At 33.3% G+C, this 19,556-nt stretch overlaps 3 protein-coding genes across 4 annotated transcripts; 2 read left to right on the top strand and 1 right to left on the bottom strand.

The window, feature by feature from the left end:
* Positions 1-5,387: 5,387 nt before the first annotated feature.
* On the bottom strand, positions 5,388-11,281 carry LOC139866331 (tRNase Z TRZ1-like). 2 transcript variants are annotated; one of them, XM_071854547.1, is made up of 10 exons: positions 11,164-11,281; positions 8,032-8,228; positions 7,156-7,361; positions 6,887-7,049; positions 6,715-6,785; positions 6,525-6,620; positions 6,297-6,410; positions 5,920-5,988; positions 5,725-5,799; positions 5,388-5,612 (listed from the first exon to the last, which is right to left on the bottom strand). In XM_071854547.1, the coding sequence occupies exons 3-10, from the start codon at positions 7,339-7,341 to the stop codon at positions 5,538-5,540; spliced, it is 849 nt and encodes a 282-aa protein (XP_071710648.1). In that variant the 5' UTR covers positions 7,342-7,361; positions 8,032-8,228; positions 11,164-11,281; the 3' UTR covers positions 5,388-5,537. The 2 variants fall into 2 exon arrangements, with proteins under 2 accessions (XP_071710648.1, XP_071710649.1); XM_071854548.1 differs by having other exon boundaries at positions 7,261-7,361.
* A 2,376-nt stretch (positions 11,282-13,657) lies between these two features.
* Positions 13,658-14,668, top strand: LOC139869389 (uncharacterized). The gene is made up of 2 exons (XM_071857708.1): positions 13,658-13,843; positions 13,958-14,668. The coding sequence occupies exons 1-2, from the start codon at positions 13,711-13,713 to the stop codon at positions 14,530-14,532; spliced, it is 708 nt and encodes a 235-aa protein (XP_071713809.1). The 5' UTR covers positions 13,658-13,710; the 3' UTR covers positions 14,533-14,668.
* Positions 14,669-15,776: 1,108 nt separating this feature from the next.
* On the top strand, positions 15,777-19,332 carry LOC139869388 (protein QUIRKY). Its single transcript, XM_071857706.1, has one exon. The coding sequence runs from the start codon at positions 16,081-16,083 to the stop codon at positions 19,153-19,155; it is 3,075 nt and encodes a 1,024-aa protein (XP_071713807.1). The 5' UTR covers positions 15,777-16,080; the 3' UTR covers positions 19,156-19,332.
* Positions 19,333-19,556: the final 224 nt, after the last annotated feature.

Raw genomic sequence — 19,556 nt, 5'->3', positions numbered from 1 at the left:
GCTTTAAAGTGTCAACCAAAAGGTTGGTGAGTTCATTAGTTTATCATAATCAATCATTTCCATCATTTTAATAGACCACAAGATTTCATATTTTCATAAACATCATTCTCATATTAGGCATTTCGCAAACTGCATAGAGATAAAAATCATTCATATGGTGAACACCTGATAACCGACCTTAACAAGATGCATATAGAATATCCCCATCATTCCGGGACTCCCTTCGGACATGATAAATTTGAAGTACTAAAGCATCCGGTACTTTGGATGGGGCTTGTTGGGCCGATAGATCTATATTTAGGATTCGCGTCAATTAGGGTGTCTGTTCCCTAATTCTTAGATTACCAGACTAAAAAGGGGCATATTCGGTTTAATAATTCAACCATAGAATGTAGTTTCACATACTTGTGTCTATTTCGTAAAATATTTATAAAATCAGCGCATGTATTCTCAGTCCCAAAAATATATATTGCAAAAGCATTTAAAAAGGGAGCAAATGAAACTCACGATACGATATTTTGTAGTAAAAATATGCATACGACGATACTGAACAATGCAAGGTTGGCCTCGGATTCACGAACCTATATCAATTATATATATTAATACACATAATCTTAATCGAATAAATTTACATTTATAATTTATTAGCTGTATCATTTTTATATTAATAATATATATATATATATATATATATATATATATATATATATATATATATATATATATATATATATATATATATATATATATATGTCTCATATATTCTTTTGGTATATAAAAATATTAAATTTGGTTATGTTATATGTATTACTTATAGTTGTATATAACTATTAGTTATTTTAATAATAATAATGATATTAGTAATAATAAAAATGATGATAATAATGATAATACCAATTAATAATATTAATAGTTAGCAATTCAGTTAATTCATAATTTTATCCATAGTTTTCAAATCTATAAATTTATATATACTTTTAATCTTAATAATACTATTTTTAAAAACTTTTATTGTCATAATCATAATACTTTTAATAATAATGATATGGATATTACTAATAATAATAATAATACTGATAATTTTAATGATAACATTAATAAAATTTATAGTTATAATAATAAGTTTTAATTTATTATAATACTTGTAATAATAATAATAACTAATGATAACAATAATAATAATAATAGTAGGAATAATATTTATAATAATAATAATAACAATAATAATAATAACAATAATAATAATAATAATAATAATAATAATAATAATAATAATAATAATAATAATAATAATAATAATAATAATAATAATAATAATAATAATAATAATAATAATAATAATAATAATAATAATAATAATAATAATAATAGAAGTTATAACTCAAAAGAAAATGGTTTTTAAAAAATTTGGCATCGGCTGGGTCGAACCCGCGATCTCCCGCTTAATCACAAACACCAAACACCACTCATTCGTCCCATTCATTTCTGAAATATTCATAAGCCCAATCCTATTTAATCTTTTTAATTATGTTACACTAACTCCTTCTTCTTCTTCTTCTAACTTCAAATCGACAGAACCCACAAATATTTTTACTAATGAGTTGGTGATTTAGTTTTAGGTTATTCCAAATGAAACAGACACGATTGGTTTAAAGGTAATACGATTAACAGAAGAAAAGTTTATAGCAGCAGCAGGTTTTGCAAGAATACATTTAAACAAAAATTTTGATTTCCAAATCAAGGTGTTTTAAGACCCTAGTATCTTCACGAAATATCCTCTAAACCATCTATAGAATATACGAGTAACATCAATTGAACCTTAATTGTACCAGATTACTCAAATTTGCTCAAAGAATCTCGCTTGACTTTTTGTTTTACAAACTTTGACTTCGAAATTCAAAATCAATTGAAGAAATTAATAATTGAAAACTTACAGATAGTTTGAGTAGATAAATCCTAATATAATTGCATTATTAATTTTTGGAAACAGATTCGAATTCGAGCATTTGATGAAAAGGTGTTAGTACAGAGGAACGGCTTTGTTCTTCTTGAATTTTCAGTTTTTCAGATAATAGCAGCTAAGATAAATATAACAGATAATGATAGTGAGAAAACGAAGGATTTCCTCAACACATTAGCTGCTTAATTGTTTTATAGCGATTATGGGAATTGACAGTATATGACACAGAAAAAAAAATAAAAAAAAATTTAAAAGCAGAAAAGGATGTGCAACGGCTTTTGTTGGTATTGTAGCTTGAATTCAACAGCTAAAGAAATCAATCGACATGTACAAAAAGGTGATAACGATATGAAACAGAGAATCACAAGTTATAACAGTTTTATATATATATTGTAATTAATTTTAATGATTAATATTTGTATTAATATTAATAATATTACAATTATTAATAATAATAAAAATAATAATAAAAATAATATTAATAATCAAGATAATACTAATAATAAGAGTGATATCAACATTAATGAATAAAAATTAATAAGTTGTATTATAATGATAATAACCACAATTATAATGGTTTTAATAATTTTTGTAATAATATTATTGCTAATAAGGTTATCATTAATATTAGTAATTATATTTAATGTTAATATTTAAAAATAATAATTATAACACTAATAATATTGATATAACAAATTATATTTATCAAATCTCATATCTATATATTATATATATAATATTAATAATACTGACATCAATATTAATAATGAAGGTAATACTTGTGAGGTTTCGCATATTATGCAAGATGTATATGTGTAATATAGAATAGATAGGGGAAGGGAACACATATAGTACACTCTCCTGATATCTATAATTGTATGTATGTGATAAAGTGGTAAAAGCAAGTTGGTGAAATTACTAACATATAATATATATATAAACGTGGAAATTGAATATCATTTAAGCAGCCCTTTGAGCTTATTCGTCGACATATTTAATAAGGTGTTAGATCATACTCCGTTGTTAAACAGTGGCGGTTAAAAGTACTCGGAAAAGAAATCCCAAATTTTTAAATTAAGTTCATGTATTTATTTTAGTCATAAAATGTGCGAAACATGATCGAGTAGGTTCGTCTATTATTTATTTTATTACACTCACAAGCTCGCAACTTAATTAATATCAATTGAAATAATGGGCGTGTGTTATTATCGTTTACTCAATATATATATATTCGATATACTTTACATATATGTACATATTTTATTTTAATAATAAATTTTATTATATCATATATTATTTTACTTTACACAATTAATTCTAATAACTAACTAATATAATATTTCAATTTATATTTCAAATTAATATATATATTTATATTTTTAAATATATATATCTATTTTCATATAGTTGTTCGTGAATCGTCGAGAACAGTCGAAGGGTAATTGCATAAATGAAAATAGTTCAAAATTTTGAGAATTAACCTTACATGCTTTGCTTATCGTGTCGGAATCATTTATAGTTTTAGTTTAAATTTGGTCAGAAATTTTCGGGTCGTCACATAAATAGAAGACCGAAGTAGAGCTTCGGTAGATAGATTGAGGAAAAAAAAGATAGAAGACCGAAGTAGAGGTTCGGTATTGATGGGGTTAGGAAGAAGATTTGATGGGTGGTAGAGCAGAAGCGGCACACATTCGACCGACTAGGTTTTGGATCAAACCCTCTGATACCATGTTAGAATGTTATAATTCACCCATGATTCTTATTGATCAAAGAGACCAAATATATAGTACATGATCTGATCTCATATCCCTTGATTTTAGGGATCCTACATTTAATATGAGATATGGATAGATATGCCTACATTTAATGCTAGATATTACATACGATATTGTCGACGTCTAATATCGTTAACAATATGTTGCTCTTTTTGTGAAGCACTTATTGATGCTATTTATGTTGTTGAATTTTAATTTGGTTTTAGTTTTAGAATTTTTAAATGGAGTTTTACTAAAAGATATGAACGTAAACAGGGATCAATTTGTGGTGGTTGTAGAGGGAACAAGGGTTTATTTGATTGTGAGGTTTGATGTTTACTCAAAGTAGAGGTGAATTACTTTGATTATTTTGATACTGACATCAAATGATTTACGGAGTAATTATTTTGTGCTAATTTGATTTAGGTTTTTGATGTGTTAATTTATTAGTTATGGTTATAAAGAAAAAGGGGTTTTATCTTTGGGAAGAAGAATGTGAGTTATACAAGACCCTAAAAAGTATATGGACAAAATTGCCCTCGCGTGCTTTGCATGTGATCGGTTTTAACGTCCAAATACTAACGGGTGTTAGTGGTTGAGTTATTTGTGTCGAAATTTGATATTTGAGGGTCATCTAAGTAGAAAAAATAGATAAAGGTTATCCATGCTGTTTTATTAATGAAAAAATAAATTTACATTTAACAAAGCCTTACTACTACTTCAAAAAAAGAACCAGCAGGATAATGGATCATTACCCTGATAATATAAGATAATAAAAGGTTTCTCTAGATGAGGGGAAGATAAAAGAAAGATAAAAGAATAACAAGAAAAAAACCCTGTTCTTCTTCCGTAAAGAATTCTTCTAATAATAATAATTCCGAACCGAATCACTATACAATCAAAACCCTCATTATTAATTTTCAACTAGTCTTAAACTTTGAAAGGAAAGTGCAAGAGTAAAATCCTAATTCGGAGTAATTTTTCAACTAGTCACAAAATTTACCTTTAAGGAGTAATTCCTACAAAGTGCATAGCCAAATTAGTCCTCGACTAACTTTACAATTTTGTACTGAATTAACATATTCATCACATTAATTAGTCAATTGGTTTAATTTAAATCGACATCAATACTCTCCAGGTACTACTTTACATGTATTCCCAACCCATGAAGAACAAACTAGTTTCTTTTTAAAGTCAACACAAAAATAAAATCTGCCTGATATCACTTTATCAGTCTTCCTTGTAGCAGATGGAGAACAACAAATATGCAGTCATTTTGAACACCAAACAAAATCCAATTTTCATATATTTTAACTTAGCCAAATGTTTTAATCGGAAACTATTTCCAGATTATGTTGTTGCTTAATAATTACTCCCTCCGTCCCATATTTATTGTCACCGGACAAAAAACACACAGTTTTAAGAAATCCCACTAACTTTATTTTTCCACCAATGAAATATCTCCTCTCTCCAGATCCACCAATGAAATATCTTCTTTCCTTTCTATTTATGGAAGTAGACAATTAATTTGGGACATCCCAAAATGGAATACCGGACAATAATTTAGGGACGGAGGTAGTACTAATTATAAATTAATGATAAGATTGATTGCGAGTTGTGACCCAAACACTTTTTTTATATTTACTCGTAACACTATTCAAAGAAAACCAGAACTTCAAACTTCTAGTATTGTATAACAAAGGTTATATACCAAATATGAAGAACGTAAAACAAAATCAGCTAAACTACTAGAAAACAAAACATAGTCAATTCAATTTCATCTGTTCCTCTTCATTTGAAAATATGAAGGTCATATAAACCATCTAGAATCCTTCTTTTAGTGCGAAAACAAGACCCGCCAAAGGTGGAGGCAATGCCGAAATAGCTTCTTCAATCACCTGATTCACGCCAAACAAATGTCACACGTCAGCAAAAACAAAACTGTTAGTGATAATAATAAATAAATAAATAACTGCTTCAATTTGGGTGTTGATCAACATTACTACATACATCCAACTTATACCGAGCTGAAAAGTGTATCAACAGAATTGCTTTATTCTCAAATTTACTTGCATAACTGACTATCTGTATATCACCAAAATAAGAGACCACAAACATATGTTATATGTTATCAACACAATAATGATGATGAGTGTCTATCATGTCATGTGCATATATCATGTACATACAAGATGATGATTTTACCTCGGACAAATGTATGTGTCCATACTCTTTTGCATGCTCCACTGTCTTTGTATTCTCCACGTACGTGCTCTACACGACCCAAACAATCATGTACATATAAGTTTTTGTGTTTTTAAAAGAAATGTTTGGCTTTACTGTTTTAATTTATCATAGTTTATTACTTTGATTATTTTATATTTATAATAGCATAATAGAGACTGAAGAACATATATATATATATATATATATATATATATATATATATATATATATATATATATGTATATATATATTGATATTTTACAACTGTATAAATATTGAGACGTTTGGGGTATCATATGGAGTATTTAGTTTGTAATATAAAAAATATATAAAAAAAAATGAAAAACAAATGTTACCTCCATAATGAGAATCTTTGCTTTTAATACATCACCATTATCTTTGTCAAAAATGAACTCGGATGTTGTATCTCCAGTAAAAGCTACTTCAGGTGATGTTACCATACTTGTAATCTGCCAAATTACAAACAAAATGTATATACAGTATACATATATAATATATAATATATAATATATACATATAAAATGTATATAAAGTATACAATATCTAAAATTAAAAAGACAAACCTCGACACCAGAAAATTTCAACTTTTTAATTTCATCCCCTGGAAGACCAACATACTCGGGCTTAAGTTTTTGTTTCACTTTATAAACTATATAACCCTGCAACCAATAAAAAAAAAGGTGAATAATTTCACTATAGTTTTAAAAATTAATGCATATTTGGTTTTAAAAAAGATATATGTTGAGTAACGACCTGACTTGGTATACGATGGTAAGTCTTAAATGCTTTTACTTTAAGATCTTTTTTCAAGAAGAATTCTTCACCTGTAGTTTGTATTGATGTATATTAACTTAATAATATTGAGTAGTTCATCTCAGCTTTTAAACTGAAATAAATAAAGAAAAACAATACAAGAAAGTATTACCAATATCCAAACCGATTAATGTATGATTGAGCTCTGATCGGTCAATGTCCCTAAAATCTTCGAAAAGCTTTTCAACACTTTCTTTAATGACGGTTGGTACAACAATTGTTGGAGGAGACATTTTCTCTAGACCACGTGTTCTAACATACGCAGGCAATCCTCCCTATTAAAACGTTGCAACATGAGTTACTGGTAACATTAAACCAAAAAAACAAAAAAAAAACTATAAGATTGAATATATATATATATATATATTCAAAAAGGTTTACAATGTGATCTATGTGGCCATGAGAGATGAAAATGAATTGCTGAGAGATCAGTCGTGGATGATTAATTCCAATGTCGAAAGCCAAGTTGAGTGACGGAAGAATTACACTAGTCTCGTGCCCTGCTATCGACAACCCTTCGATTGGGTACCCTTCAATTTCCAAACCACGTTTCTTCTTTGTCTCCATTTATGATAACAAGCTTGCACCTGTATAGTATATATCCCAAACAAGAAGTAAAATTTGATTAATAATGTTCATTCTAATCTTGTTATAGTTACTTGATCAATAATCTCTTTCTAAAGCTAACTGGCAATGTGCTATGCATTAATCATTTAATATTCATTAGAGAACACAATTTGTTTCTTACCTGTGAGATTTAGGTTATATGGTGTCTAAATCGATGAGACATGAAATCAATTAACTTATATGTTCAATTATAGGTACGGTACACCTAAACAAAGTGCACTACATTATAGCTTCAGAAGCCAGATGTACAATGACCACATCTTACATTGGCATTACATCGAACACCTAGTGTGCGCTCGCTAAAGCCACTAAACACTTAGCCGAATACTTGACCTACGTGACACATTAGCCTATCGTATTGATTTTTTTTACAACTGATTAAACTCCGCCAAATACTTGAACTAGTAGGTGACAAAATTAGCAGCTTATCGTATTGATTTTATGACTGATTAAACTCCGCCATATACTTGAACTAGGGGACAAATTAGCCTATCATATTCATATCGATTTTACTACAAGTGAACAAACTAAGTAATTCATCAATTAAATGCAGTTGCAGTTGTATGAACCAAATAAACGAGTGTTAACTTATAAGGAGGAGTATTATTAAATGTTAAGAGAGATAGTTACCAGATTGCCGGAAGATGAATTAGGAAACGGATTACGGCAACGTTTGGAGTACGGCGATGAGTCTTTTTTTGATGGTCTAACGGTGGGTCTATGAGTAAATAAGAGTCGACTGTAGTGGATTTCAACGCCGAAATAAAGGTATAGAACGTATGCTGAAATAACTTCGTTGATTTTGATTTGATATATATACAAGAGACCTACTTACCTGTTCATTAAGTGTCTAAGTTGGTAGTTATATTTCTCAATCACTCTCAACTTCGTAATCTGTGCCGAACGGCACTCCGCCTGTAAATTTCAAAATTCACAGGAACACCGTCCCTTTTCAGTTCAACCACCGTTAACCACCTTCCTTTCCGACTTGGACTACTGTAATTCTTTTAAACCGTCTTTCCCTAATTCAATTCCTATTCATCATCCTTACCAACAACAATTGAATCCGAACTTTCAATCTCATACATACCACAATAATAAAACCTCGAACACTCCTTTTTTCAGGAAATCCACAATCTTTGTTGGGGGTTTATCTAAATTCATTAATCCGGAACTTATTATAAACAACTTGAATGAGTTTGGCATCATTCAGGGTGTTGCGTGGAAACAGGGGCGTAGCTTCGCCTTTGTAAAATTAAAAGAAATCGATTCAGCTTTCAAAGCCATTGATTCCAAACATGGTTCTTATTTTAATGGAAGAAAAGTGTTCGTTGGGTTTGCAAAATCGGAGATGGTTATCAAAGATAGTACGATAGCAAAGGATTTATTCTATAAAGCAAAAAAACCGTTCTTAAATTCCAATTTCTCCAATTCTAAGAAATCTTTCAAACAAGAAATTAGGTTAACTGTCAATCCGGAAGTGCAACAGAGGATGAAGAGATCGGCTTTGATTATCGATAAAGTTCCAATCAAAGCTGTAAAATTATTCAAATGGCTAAGGAGCCGTAATATTTCAATCGTTTCAGTAGCTACATGGGGTGTTTTCGGGTACATTGTTGAATGTAAAGATGCTGAAAGTTTTAGTAGAATGATTATGGGACCTTCGATGAACAATCTTGAGTTTTTGAAGGTTCAACCAATGGACCAAAGATTTCTCAAATTCTCTAGAATTACGCGTTTAGAGTTGAAGGGGTGCCCATTTGAATGTTCATCCATTGACACGATGAACTTGGTTGCAGGAACATTCGGTAATGTAATTTATGTTGATCCTAAACCTACAGGGCTTATTCACGCAGAATCCCTTTTTGCTTTAGTAGAAGTCAATGATCCGGCACCGATTACTCAATATGTTAAGGTTAAAGTGTCTGAAACAGAATGGCTTAATATTTGGGTACAAGAATTCAACGAAGGTGTCACGATTGAAGCTGTTAATTTAGATCGTATTGATGAATACAATTCTCTCTTACAAACCTACTACTGTCATGTTCCTAATTCTAATGAAAAATCACAGTTTGATGAAAGTAATGGGGTTATTAATATTTCGTCTCCGGTCAATGTTACATAAAGCTTTCGGTGGTGAAGAAGACGAAAGGCCTGATAAGCTCAACCTTGTAAATAATGTTGAGTTTCCAGTTTCTACTCCTGGTGTTGTTTCCATGAAAAAAAGTGGTGGAAAGGTTGATTTACACCACACACTTGAAAAGGTACAAAAAGCTATTTCCACCCACAAATCTATTAATAAAAACAATCCTCCTTCCATTTCCACTTTTCCAAACCTTGATATCTTGGACCCCAATGAGGGATCTGTTTTAGTCAAAGACGTTGAATCATCTTCCAAAAAGCAAGTATTCGACTTCAATGGTGAAGACTTTCCATCTCTTACTCCTAAACAGGTCAGTTGCAGTCAACATGTTAACCCTCCTTCTGCCATTTCGAAAGATAAATTATGCACAAAATCAACCAATTCGGTTCAAGAAAAAATCAAATGCATTGATAGTGATTGTCGTTCATATTGTGATGCTATTAGAAAGAGAGGTAACAATTCGAAATTTACTAAGCAAAATACAACTGTTTCTAAAGCTAACACTAAAGATAGTTATGTAACCCCACGGACCAAGGCTGGTATTGTTGATACACTTTGTAAATCTCCAGTTTTTGATACTATTAGTGAGATTAAGATTTCTGGTTATCATAAAGATAATAAGGAACAATTATTAGCAGAAACAAAGAATTTATCCCTCGAAGAAGAAATTCAAAATTTAGATGTGGTAATGAAAAATTTAGAGGCTGAAGTGATGCCTTCTAAATTACCGAAAGCATGAGGGCCGCCTCATGGAACACCCGTGGCCTCGGAAACATAGACAAAGGTCGTATGACGGGTACAATGGTCAACCACTTTCAAGTTTTGTTTTTGGCAATTCAAGAACAATGGTTAAAGAGGTAACTCAACCTCCCATTTTAAACGAGTTAGAATTTGGAAGTATTGTCGAATGAAAAAAAAAAAAAAAAATAATAGAAGGAAGGCCCTGTTATCAAGAGAAGAGTGCAACAAAACGCAGTCATTCACGAGTGAAGTGGTTAAAATCGGGGGATAAGAATGCAAGGTTTTTTCATCTCGTGTCTCGTATCAAGCAACAATCATCGTTCATCATGGGCATAGCCTTGGCTCCTGTTTTCGATACTCACTGTTTTAATTGGTCTGGGGCCTGCTCAATCTAACAGCCCAACTTGCCATGTATATCGAATCCCTGATCAGTCTTGATGATATTCACAAAGTCAATTCCGGGTGCTATTTTGGAGTTTTCGGCCGATTGGTACAGTGGCATGGGTATCGGTGACAAAAAAAAAAAAAAAAAAAAAATGGAGTTTAATCAGGCCGACTACTATTTGGGTTATTTGGCTTGCAAGAATCGATTTCGTTCTCAATGGTAATTACACGTGTTGGGCCTCAATTTTACGACAAATCAATCTCAAAGTCTTCTTTTGGGCCATTTCACTCAAGCTTTGATACGGGCTTCAATTTTATGTTTGGGAGTTTAATCCCTGACTCTTATGTATGTAATAGTATTAGGTTGCAAGTTTCATTTCCGTTCACGTGTAACTTTACTTTGTAACCGGTTCTCTTCATCGGTTTGATGATGGACCATCTTTCGATTTGAATATATTTTCCTTTTTCGTCGAAAAAAATAATATACAAGAGACTTAATTAATTAGGAAAGGATTAAAAAATGGGGGCTACAATTGGTAACCTTTAGCTCCAAGGAACTAAGTTACTTGGGCCACAATCCGTAATATCTTGCTCCGTACACTTCGATTGTGTGGACTCGTTGATGTCGACACAGGAATTTAAATGGATTGGAGCGTTTAAATACATATATAATTGTTACAATGGATATATATCTATTTATTTTGTTAGATCCCCATAGTTAGGCCCGTTTGTTTTTTTTCTTATTAAGTCCATTTATCTGAATATATATATGATGTCTGAAAAAATTAATTGACGAATAAATAATTATTGTTTGTTTTTTGAGCTGAATAAGCGTCTGAATAAATAAATTTACTAAATTAACCTTATAGACGGGTAGTTACACTGGCAATTATTAAAAACTGAAGACTTAAATGAAAATTCATAATACTTTTGATTATTATAAATTAAGACGTGTCTTATTTATTAAGTCTAAAACAAACACCCCTTAATAGCTTTTCATATTAAGTTCCATTGTATTAAGTTAATTAAGTGAAAAACAAACATGACCTTAGTCTTCATCATGTGTTAGTCTTCATCCTCATGTGAGGTTGCATAGAAGAGTAATTTTTTCATTTTACAATTGAAGTTTATTGTATATCATAAGATCAATCGCTATATGTTTTACTATACAATAGATTGCAATCGTAAAATGACAAAATAACCCTTGTGTGCACCTTACGTGATGGAACCCTGACTGTCATGTCAGAGTCAGATTGTGTATTTTTTGGTAAAAAAGTGGGTTTTGACTGTGACTGTACTTGACCCCCGTTAACCCAAAATGTCAAGTTTTTGTGTGAAATATTTGAAGGATGAGATGGTAAAATCTGATTGAAAATTGGGTGGGAAAAAATAAATTAAATATAAATATAAAATGGCAAAAACTTGTGATTGGCTCTACCAAATCTGACGCACATGGCTTGTACCGTCAAAAAACCAACTAACGGAAGTTGGCGTCAAAAATTGACGCCGGGTTAACGGCATCAAAATCCGTCAAAAGCTGCCACATATGTTGGCTGACGCAGCGTTAGTAGTAGTCTAACGCTGAGGACCTAACGTTTGTTACCTTCAGGGACAAACGACGCAATATTTTGAAACATTAAAGTCATCACGTAGAAAAATACTTTAAGTCCATCAATGAAACATTAGTCAAACATTAAGGACCAAATGGTGTAATTTTGTCATCATACAATTACGAGTACATTTTTCATACCTCCATATTCATTATTCATATTCTCTCTAAAAATCCTTTATTTTAAAAAATGTCTAATAACCAAAACATCTCAAACAATCCACACAACCTATACAATCCACTTAATTCATTTGAAAATAATTGGAATTGGGAACTATTATATTGTTTTCTTTAAAATAAATTAAATAATAATAAAAGTAAAAGTGAATAAAATAATTAAAATGGACAATAAACGACACATTCATTTTTTTTTAGCAATGTTAATTTCAAAGTCTTTCTAGACTTTGAGAGGGACATCGAAATATACTAATCACAACGCCTCGTACTCTTTAAGGCCCAATGTGCTAGGCTAAAAAATCGATAATGCAAATACTAAAAAATACCACAAAGCAAAAAAGATATCCTTAAAAAAACATGAACATTAATACAATACACGCATGTTAAACATTTAGGGTAGATCGGGTGGCCTAGTTTCCGTTTTGATAGAAGAATATTATTCACTTTTTGAGTTCCGTCAATCTCAATGGGCAAGTTCATGCCTTCTGATTTTCTAAAATGCCATCCATTCAAAAATGGTTCATCGATTGGCTCTCCTGTTGGTCGGAAGCCGTTATCCTTGTCAAGATAAAAAGTCTGTTATGGGGCCTTGAAGAGTACGAGGCGTTGTCAAGATATACATAATTTCTATAATTTTATTATCAAGTTTATGATTACAAACATCATAACAAACCATATTAAGCATAATGGCATATTTCTACAAATCATTTGCCAAAATGGGTTACTAGCTTTTTTTAAATGAATGAAGGACCAAATAGATTTTACATTGTCCAGTAAACGTGGTTCTAAACTTGTAACATGACTATAGGCAACACTTTTGAAGTATGAAACCGCTCATGTAATGGGGACTCTCGGACACAGCAAAAGAAAAGAAAAAAAGAACTTTCTTTGCCTCATTTCGTTAACCTTAACGTAAGAGTTAACAGGGTGCTTTCTGTTTAGCCAAATTCCGGGTTTGCTTGTTATGTAAGAATTAATGAAAATGAAGTTTAAATGTAAAATGCAAGTACATAGACTAAATGAGAAACAAACCAGTATCCAGAAGTTAAAGTTTGGAATAAAAATGATAAGTTTGCAAGAAAAGTTATTTCAATCTTTACCATCTCTTGAACTCAAAGAACATATATGCATTATACTCATAATCATGTTCTATATATACTTATACCAACTATTCACATAACAACTAAACATCAAATAACAAATATTGTTTTTACAGTTCCAACATCTAACCTACATTTCTCAAAGTTCATTATCAATGGAATATCTCCCTCGACTACCACATTTTGGTGACATAAAAAGCTCGAGTAGTTTGCAATTCCAAGAGTTCGTGCCTCCTTCAGCTTGGACCGAAGACGAAACATGCCATTACCTCCTTGTTGACCTTCCCGGTACATCAAATTTCATCAACTTACATTTATCATAGAAAATTAAACAAACTAACTTATTTGCAGTCACAAAATAAAATGAATTATTATAGTACGATGTTTATATTTGTATTGCAGGTTTTAAGAAGCATGAGCTAAAGCTTGAAGTTGCTGACCAGACTCATATAGTAGTTAGTGGAGAAAGACAGGTAAGCGAGAACAAATACAAACGATTTGAGCAACGTTTTGAGTTGCCAAACAATGCAGACGTAGTAAAGATTACAGGGAAGCTCGATGGCGAGATTCTGTATATTTCAGTCCCAAAAGTAGTAGAACAAAAACATCAAGAAATCAAACATGACATTGGTCATGGTGGCAACATGGACACGTTTGATCCAACACCGACATCAACATCAGCACCAACACCAGCACAACTTTTAGATGTTGATGAAAATGGAGATGATGAAGACAAACACGATGATGAAAAATCAGATCAAAATGAAGATGGAAGTGATAACGAAGATCATAAACAGGATCATGAAAGAATGAAACACAGAAGGGCTTCTGATAATGATTGGGGGCATGAAGCTGATATGATTCTGAAACTTGCTATAGAAAAATTACGAAAGAATAAAGGGATTGTCGTGACCGCAATCGTTGCATTTTCGTTAGGTGTGATGGTAAGTCAGAAGTTTCAGTCGAACGGACAATGATGGAGCTGTTTGAATTAACATATCTACATTCTACATGATACATTATATTATACTGCATATACAACATAAAAGATGTAGCGCAGATTGCAAATTTGTCAAATAAATAAATAATGTTTCAGTTTGATTATATGGTAATGCCAAGTGTTTAATCTAAAATGTAAACATGAATTTAAGTGAAATGAAATACAAAAACATCAGATGAATCATCATTACAGTTTATCACCTGAAAGAAAAACACAAGTATCAAATGCTATTCTCTCTTCTTCTTTTTTTACCTTATCGGAGAGGATCAGATACCACACTATGCTCAACCAAACTGGCTCTACATGATGCTGAATGTAGAAGCTTCGGAAATATTGTTAACCAAGTGCTTTTAATATGACCCAGGCATGACAATATACTAGTGGCAAAATGGGCGGGTCAGGTTGACCCACTAATTTCAGCCTTTCTCTTATCTAGTCGCGGGTTCTATACCCGCGGGTGGAGTAGTGACTTCCTTCTAATATAGGGTACGAGCAATGATTGTCTACACTTCACCTCCCCGTACCCTACATTCGTGGAATTGAGTATTGTTATTGTTGTTGTTGTGTCATCATAAGCATTAATTTTGTCACACATCTAGATTATTCAACAATTAACAGAATTAATAATTTGATTATGTCCACGCTTGAAAACCAAAATGACATTATTCCACTTCTTTAAAGTTATGAGAGTATATACAGTAATATTTTTGGGTACAAGAGCCAGACTAATGTAAATGACAGATAATGGTAAGATTGAAAATTAAACAGTGTCCCTTGATCAAAGGAATAGGTTGAAAAAAGGGAATGCTTTCTTCCTAAAACTTTATACAAAAAAGCCTTTTTCAAGGTGCTTTTTGACAATAAAAAAGGGAGAAAGGAAGGTGGAATCATGTGCCTTAAGAAGCATCTTAGTTTATAAGTGGTCTAAAACAGTGATATCTGCATCTGCAAAATTGAGTTGGAGTGAATGACAATGCAGATTGATGACTGCTGTTTGGGGCAAAGTATCTAATTCTTATGTCCACAACAAGGATTTTAATGCTTGGCTAAAAGCAACATATTCAAATTCCTATTTCAACTTTGTCACTACTTTATCATCATCTATAATCCCAAAATATCCCTAATAAGTTCACAAAAAAACAAATTGACATAGCGGTAAAACTAAAACCCAATACAGTATAAAACATAAAACTGTAAACATAAATAGAAAATCAAAGACAAGTTTTTATTAATAACTTCTTTTCAAACAAAACCATCCTTTATGAATAAAAAACTAAAAAGTAGCATGAAGAAGCCTTCTTGAAAGAGCATGGAATATAATCTAAATCAGCAACCACCACATCAAAAATTCCCCACCTAAAACATTCTCCTACCCAATCTTCCTGGATATTATATTATATTTTACATGTAATAATAACTACTATACAAATTATATGATTCTTTTATATATTTATTTTACTCATTTAAAATAATAAGAGGATGACACACACCTCTATTATCTCCACCATCCACCACCAATGACACCATGAGGCCGGAACAGCAGCAACAACAACCATCGACACCACCACCACAACAACCACCACCAACAAGACCAGTTCGGAAACTAGTAATAGATGTTGCAGATGCACGTGACCTACTTCCAAAAGACGGATTAGGCAGTTCAAGCGCTTACGTTGTTGCAGACTTCGACGGCCAAAAGAAGCGAACTTCGACCATTACTAGAAGCTTGAATCCAGTATGGAACGAGAGTCTAGAATTCATAGTATCCGATCCAAATACAATGGAATACGAAGTGTTAGAGATAGAAGTATTCAATGACAAACGAATGAGCAATGGCAGTGCTAGAAAAAATCATTTTCTAGGAAGAGTAAAACTCTACGGAAGCCAATTCGCTCGAAAAGGTGACGAAGGATTAATCTATTTCCAGTTAGAAAAGAAAAGTGTTTTCAGCTGGATTAGAGGTGAGATTGGATTAAGAATCTACTATTACGACGACGTTGAATATGTAGGCGATCATGATCCAAACAACCAAAACGACGCCAATACTCAACCGCCAGATAAAGAACCACCATCACACCAACAACAACCGCCACATGAAGTTAGAGTAATGGAAGTACAACATCCAACAGAAGGTGTAACAGATAACTTACACCAACCGCCAATGGTTACGGTTGAAGAAGCTCCACCTGCAGTTACAGTACAAATGGAAAATTATCCGAATCATCCAAATCATCAAATTCCACATCAGGTTCAACCAGAATATCAACCAGAAATTAGAAGAATGCAAACAGGTAGAGTAAGAGTTATGAAACGTCCTGATAACAATGATTACTCACCTCGAGTAATACCTAGACGATCCGCCGCCGGTGAATCAGAACGAATACCGGCTTACGATCTAGTCGAACCGATGCAATATCTGTTCGTACGGATCGTAAAAGCTCGCGGTCTGTCACCGAACGAAAGTCCTTACGTTAGAATCGGTAATTCGGTTAGATCAAAGCCAGGAGTTCCTAAACCTAACGAACCTTCATCGAATCCGGAATGGCATCAGGTGTTTGCACTAGCTTACAACAAACCGGAATCTGAAAACTCATCAACGCTCGAGATCTCCGTTTGGGACGCGCAATCGGAGAATTTTCTCGGCGGTGTGTGTTTCGATCTCTCCGACGTTCCAGTTCGTGATCCGCCGGACAGTCCGCTTGCTCCGCAGTGGTACCGTCTCGAAGGCGGTGATGATCCTAACGCCGCCGGAAAAGTTACCGGAGATATACAGTTGTCCGTTTGGATCGGAACTCAAGCTGATGACGCGTTTCCAGAATCATGGAGCTCCGACGCACCGTATATTTCACATACTAGATCTAAAGTTTATCAATCGCCTAAATTGTGGTACCTTAGAGTTACGATTATTGAAGCTCAGGATCTTCAAATTGCGCCTAATTTACCGCCGTTAACGGCGCCGGAAGTTAAAGTGAAAGCACAGTTAGGTTTTCAGTCGGTACGGACAAGGAGAGGTGTGATGAATAACCACACGGCGTCGTTTTACTGGCATGAGGATTTGGTGTTCGTTGCCGGTGAGCCACTGGAAGATAGTTTGATTTTACTATTGGAGGATAGAACAGGGCCGGATCCTGTACTACTCGGACACGTGTTGATTCCTGTTGCTGCAATTGAGCAACGAATAGATGAGCGCCACGTGGCGTCTAGATGGTTGTCATTAGAAGGTGGTCCTGGTGGATCTTATTGTGGCAGAATACACTTAAGAATGTGTTTGGAGGGTGGTTATCATGTGCTGGATGAAGCAGCTCACGTGTGTAGCGATTTTCGACCAACTTCGAAGCAGTTGTGGAAGCCTGCTATTGGAATATTAGAGCTCGGGATTTTAGGTGCTCGTGGGCTGCTTCCGATGAAAGCACGAGGTGGTGCTAAAGGCTCGACCGACCCATATTGTGTCGCAAAGTACGGGAAGAAATGGGTAAGAACGCGAACTATTACCGATAGTTTTGATCCGCGTTGGAATGAACAGTATACGTGGCAGGTGTATGACCCGTGCACAGTTTTAACCATTGGCGTGTTTGATAACTGGCGCATGTTCGCTGACATGGCCGATGAAAAACCTGACTTTCGGATTGGAAAAATTCGAATACGAGTATCTACGTTGGAGAGTAATAAAGTATACACAAACTCATATCCTCTATTAGTTTTACAACGAACCGGATTGAAAAAAATGGGAGAAATTGAGGTGGCAGTTAGGTTTGCGTGTCCATCTCTATTACCTGACATGTGTGCAATTTACGGTCACCCATTGCTACCACGAATGCACTACCTACGTCCCCTCGGAGTGGCCCAACAAGAGGCCTTACGTGGGGCTGCGACAAAAATGGTGGCGGCTTGGCTTCAAAGGTCAGAGCCACCATTAGGTGCAGAAGTGGTTCGGTACATGTTAGATGCGGATTCACATACTTGGAGTATGAGAAAGAGCAAAGCAAATTGGTTTAGGATTGTTGGGGTACTCGCTTGGGCGGTTGGATTAGCGAAATGGTTAGATAACATTAGGAGATGGAAGAACACGGTTACAACGGTTTTGGTGCATCTACTATATTTGGTTCTTGTTTGGTACCCGGATTTGATAGTCCCAACTTTATTTTTATACGTGTGTTTGATCGGAATTTGGTATTACAGATTCCGACCAAAATCACCCGCGGGTATGGACATACGTTTATCACAAGCGGAAACAGTTGATCCTGAAGATTTAGATGAGGAATTCGACACGTTCCCAAGTTCAAGACCTCCTGAGCTTATTCGGGCCCGATATGATCGGTTAAGAATGTTGGCTGCGCGAGTTCAGACCGTGTTGGGAGATTTTGCAACACAAGGGGAGAGAATTCAAGCCTTGGTGAGTTGGAGGGATCCAAGAGCTACAAAACTTTTCATTGGGGTGTGTCTTATGATCACGGTGGTGCTATACGTGGTCCCGCCAAAGATGGTAGCAGTGGCTCTCGGGTTTTACTTTTTGCGACACCCGATGTTTAGAGAACCAATGCCGCCTACTAGCCTGAATTTCTTTAGAAGGCTTCCAAGTTTATCGGATAGGTTAATGTAGTGATGAGAGTGATACACAATAAGGCTTTGTTTTGGAGTAAATTTGCCCCACATTGGGTGCTACAAATTTTCAATGCTTTGTAATGAAAATATGTTTGAGCTCAACGACTAGTAGTAGAATGTGTTACTGACATTTTTTATTTACATATTTATAATCACCTATATTTTTTAAATTAATGTAAAGGAATTACCTTTAGAAGACAGATTTGAAATTGCCATAGGTTTGTTTACCTTTTGTGTAAAAAAGAGGAGACACATTTTTGTTAAATAATGACATGTATCGTGAAAAGTTAGTTACTTGATTATTTTTGTTCATGTCTTAATTCTTTTTGTTTACTAGAAAACTAATTGTGGATGAAAAAGAAAGATCAATTCATGATTTTTTTATAGTATATAAAAGCA

This window comes from Rutidosis leptorrhynchoides, chromosome 9, assembly GCF_046630445.1.
Source record: "Rutidosis leptorrhynchoides isolate AG116_Rl617_1_P2 chromosome 9, CSIRO_AGI_Rlap_v1, whole genome shotgun sequence".
NCBI lineage: Eukaryota > Viridiplantae > Streptophyta > Magnoliopsida > Asterales > Asteraceae > Rutidosis > Rutidosis leptorrhynchoides.
This window is presented reverse-complemented; position numbering and strand designations above follow the sequence as displayed.

Bases quoted from the DNA above. Each gene is read 5' to 3' on its own strand.
- LOC139866331 (XM_071854547.1), bottom strand. From the start codon at position 7,341: ATGGAGACAAAGAAGAAACGTGGTTTGGAAATTGAAGGGTACCCAATC. The intron at 6,621-6,714 runs GTCGTTACTCAA...TATTGGTTGCAG, and splicing joins ACCATCGTATACCAAGTCAG to GGTTATATAGTTTATAAAGT. The intron at 6,411-6,524 runs GTTTGTCTTTTT...GTAATTTGGCAG, and splicing joins TGAAATTTTCTGGTGTCGAG to ATTACAAGTATGGTAACATC.
- LOC139869389 (XM_071857708.1), top strand. From the start codon at position 13,711: ATGGAATATCTCCCTCGACTACCACATTTTGGTGACATAAAAAGCTCG. The intron at 13,844-13,957 runs GTACATCAAATT...TTTGTATTGCAG, and splicing joins CCTCCTTGTTGACCTTCCCG to GTTTTAAGAAGCATGAGCTA.
- LOC139869388 (XM_071857706.1), top strand. From the start codon at position 16,081: ATGAGGCCGGAACAGCAGCAACAACAACCATCGACACCACCACCACAA.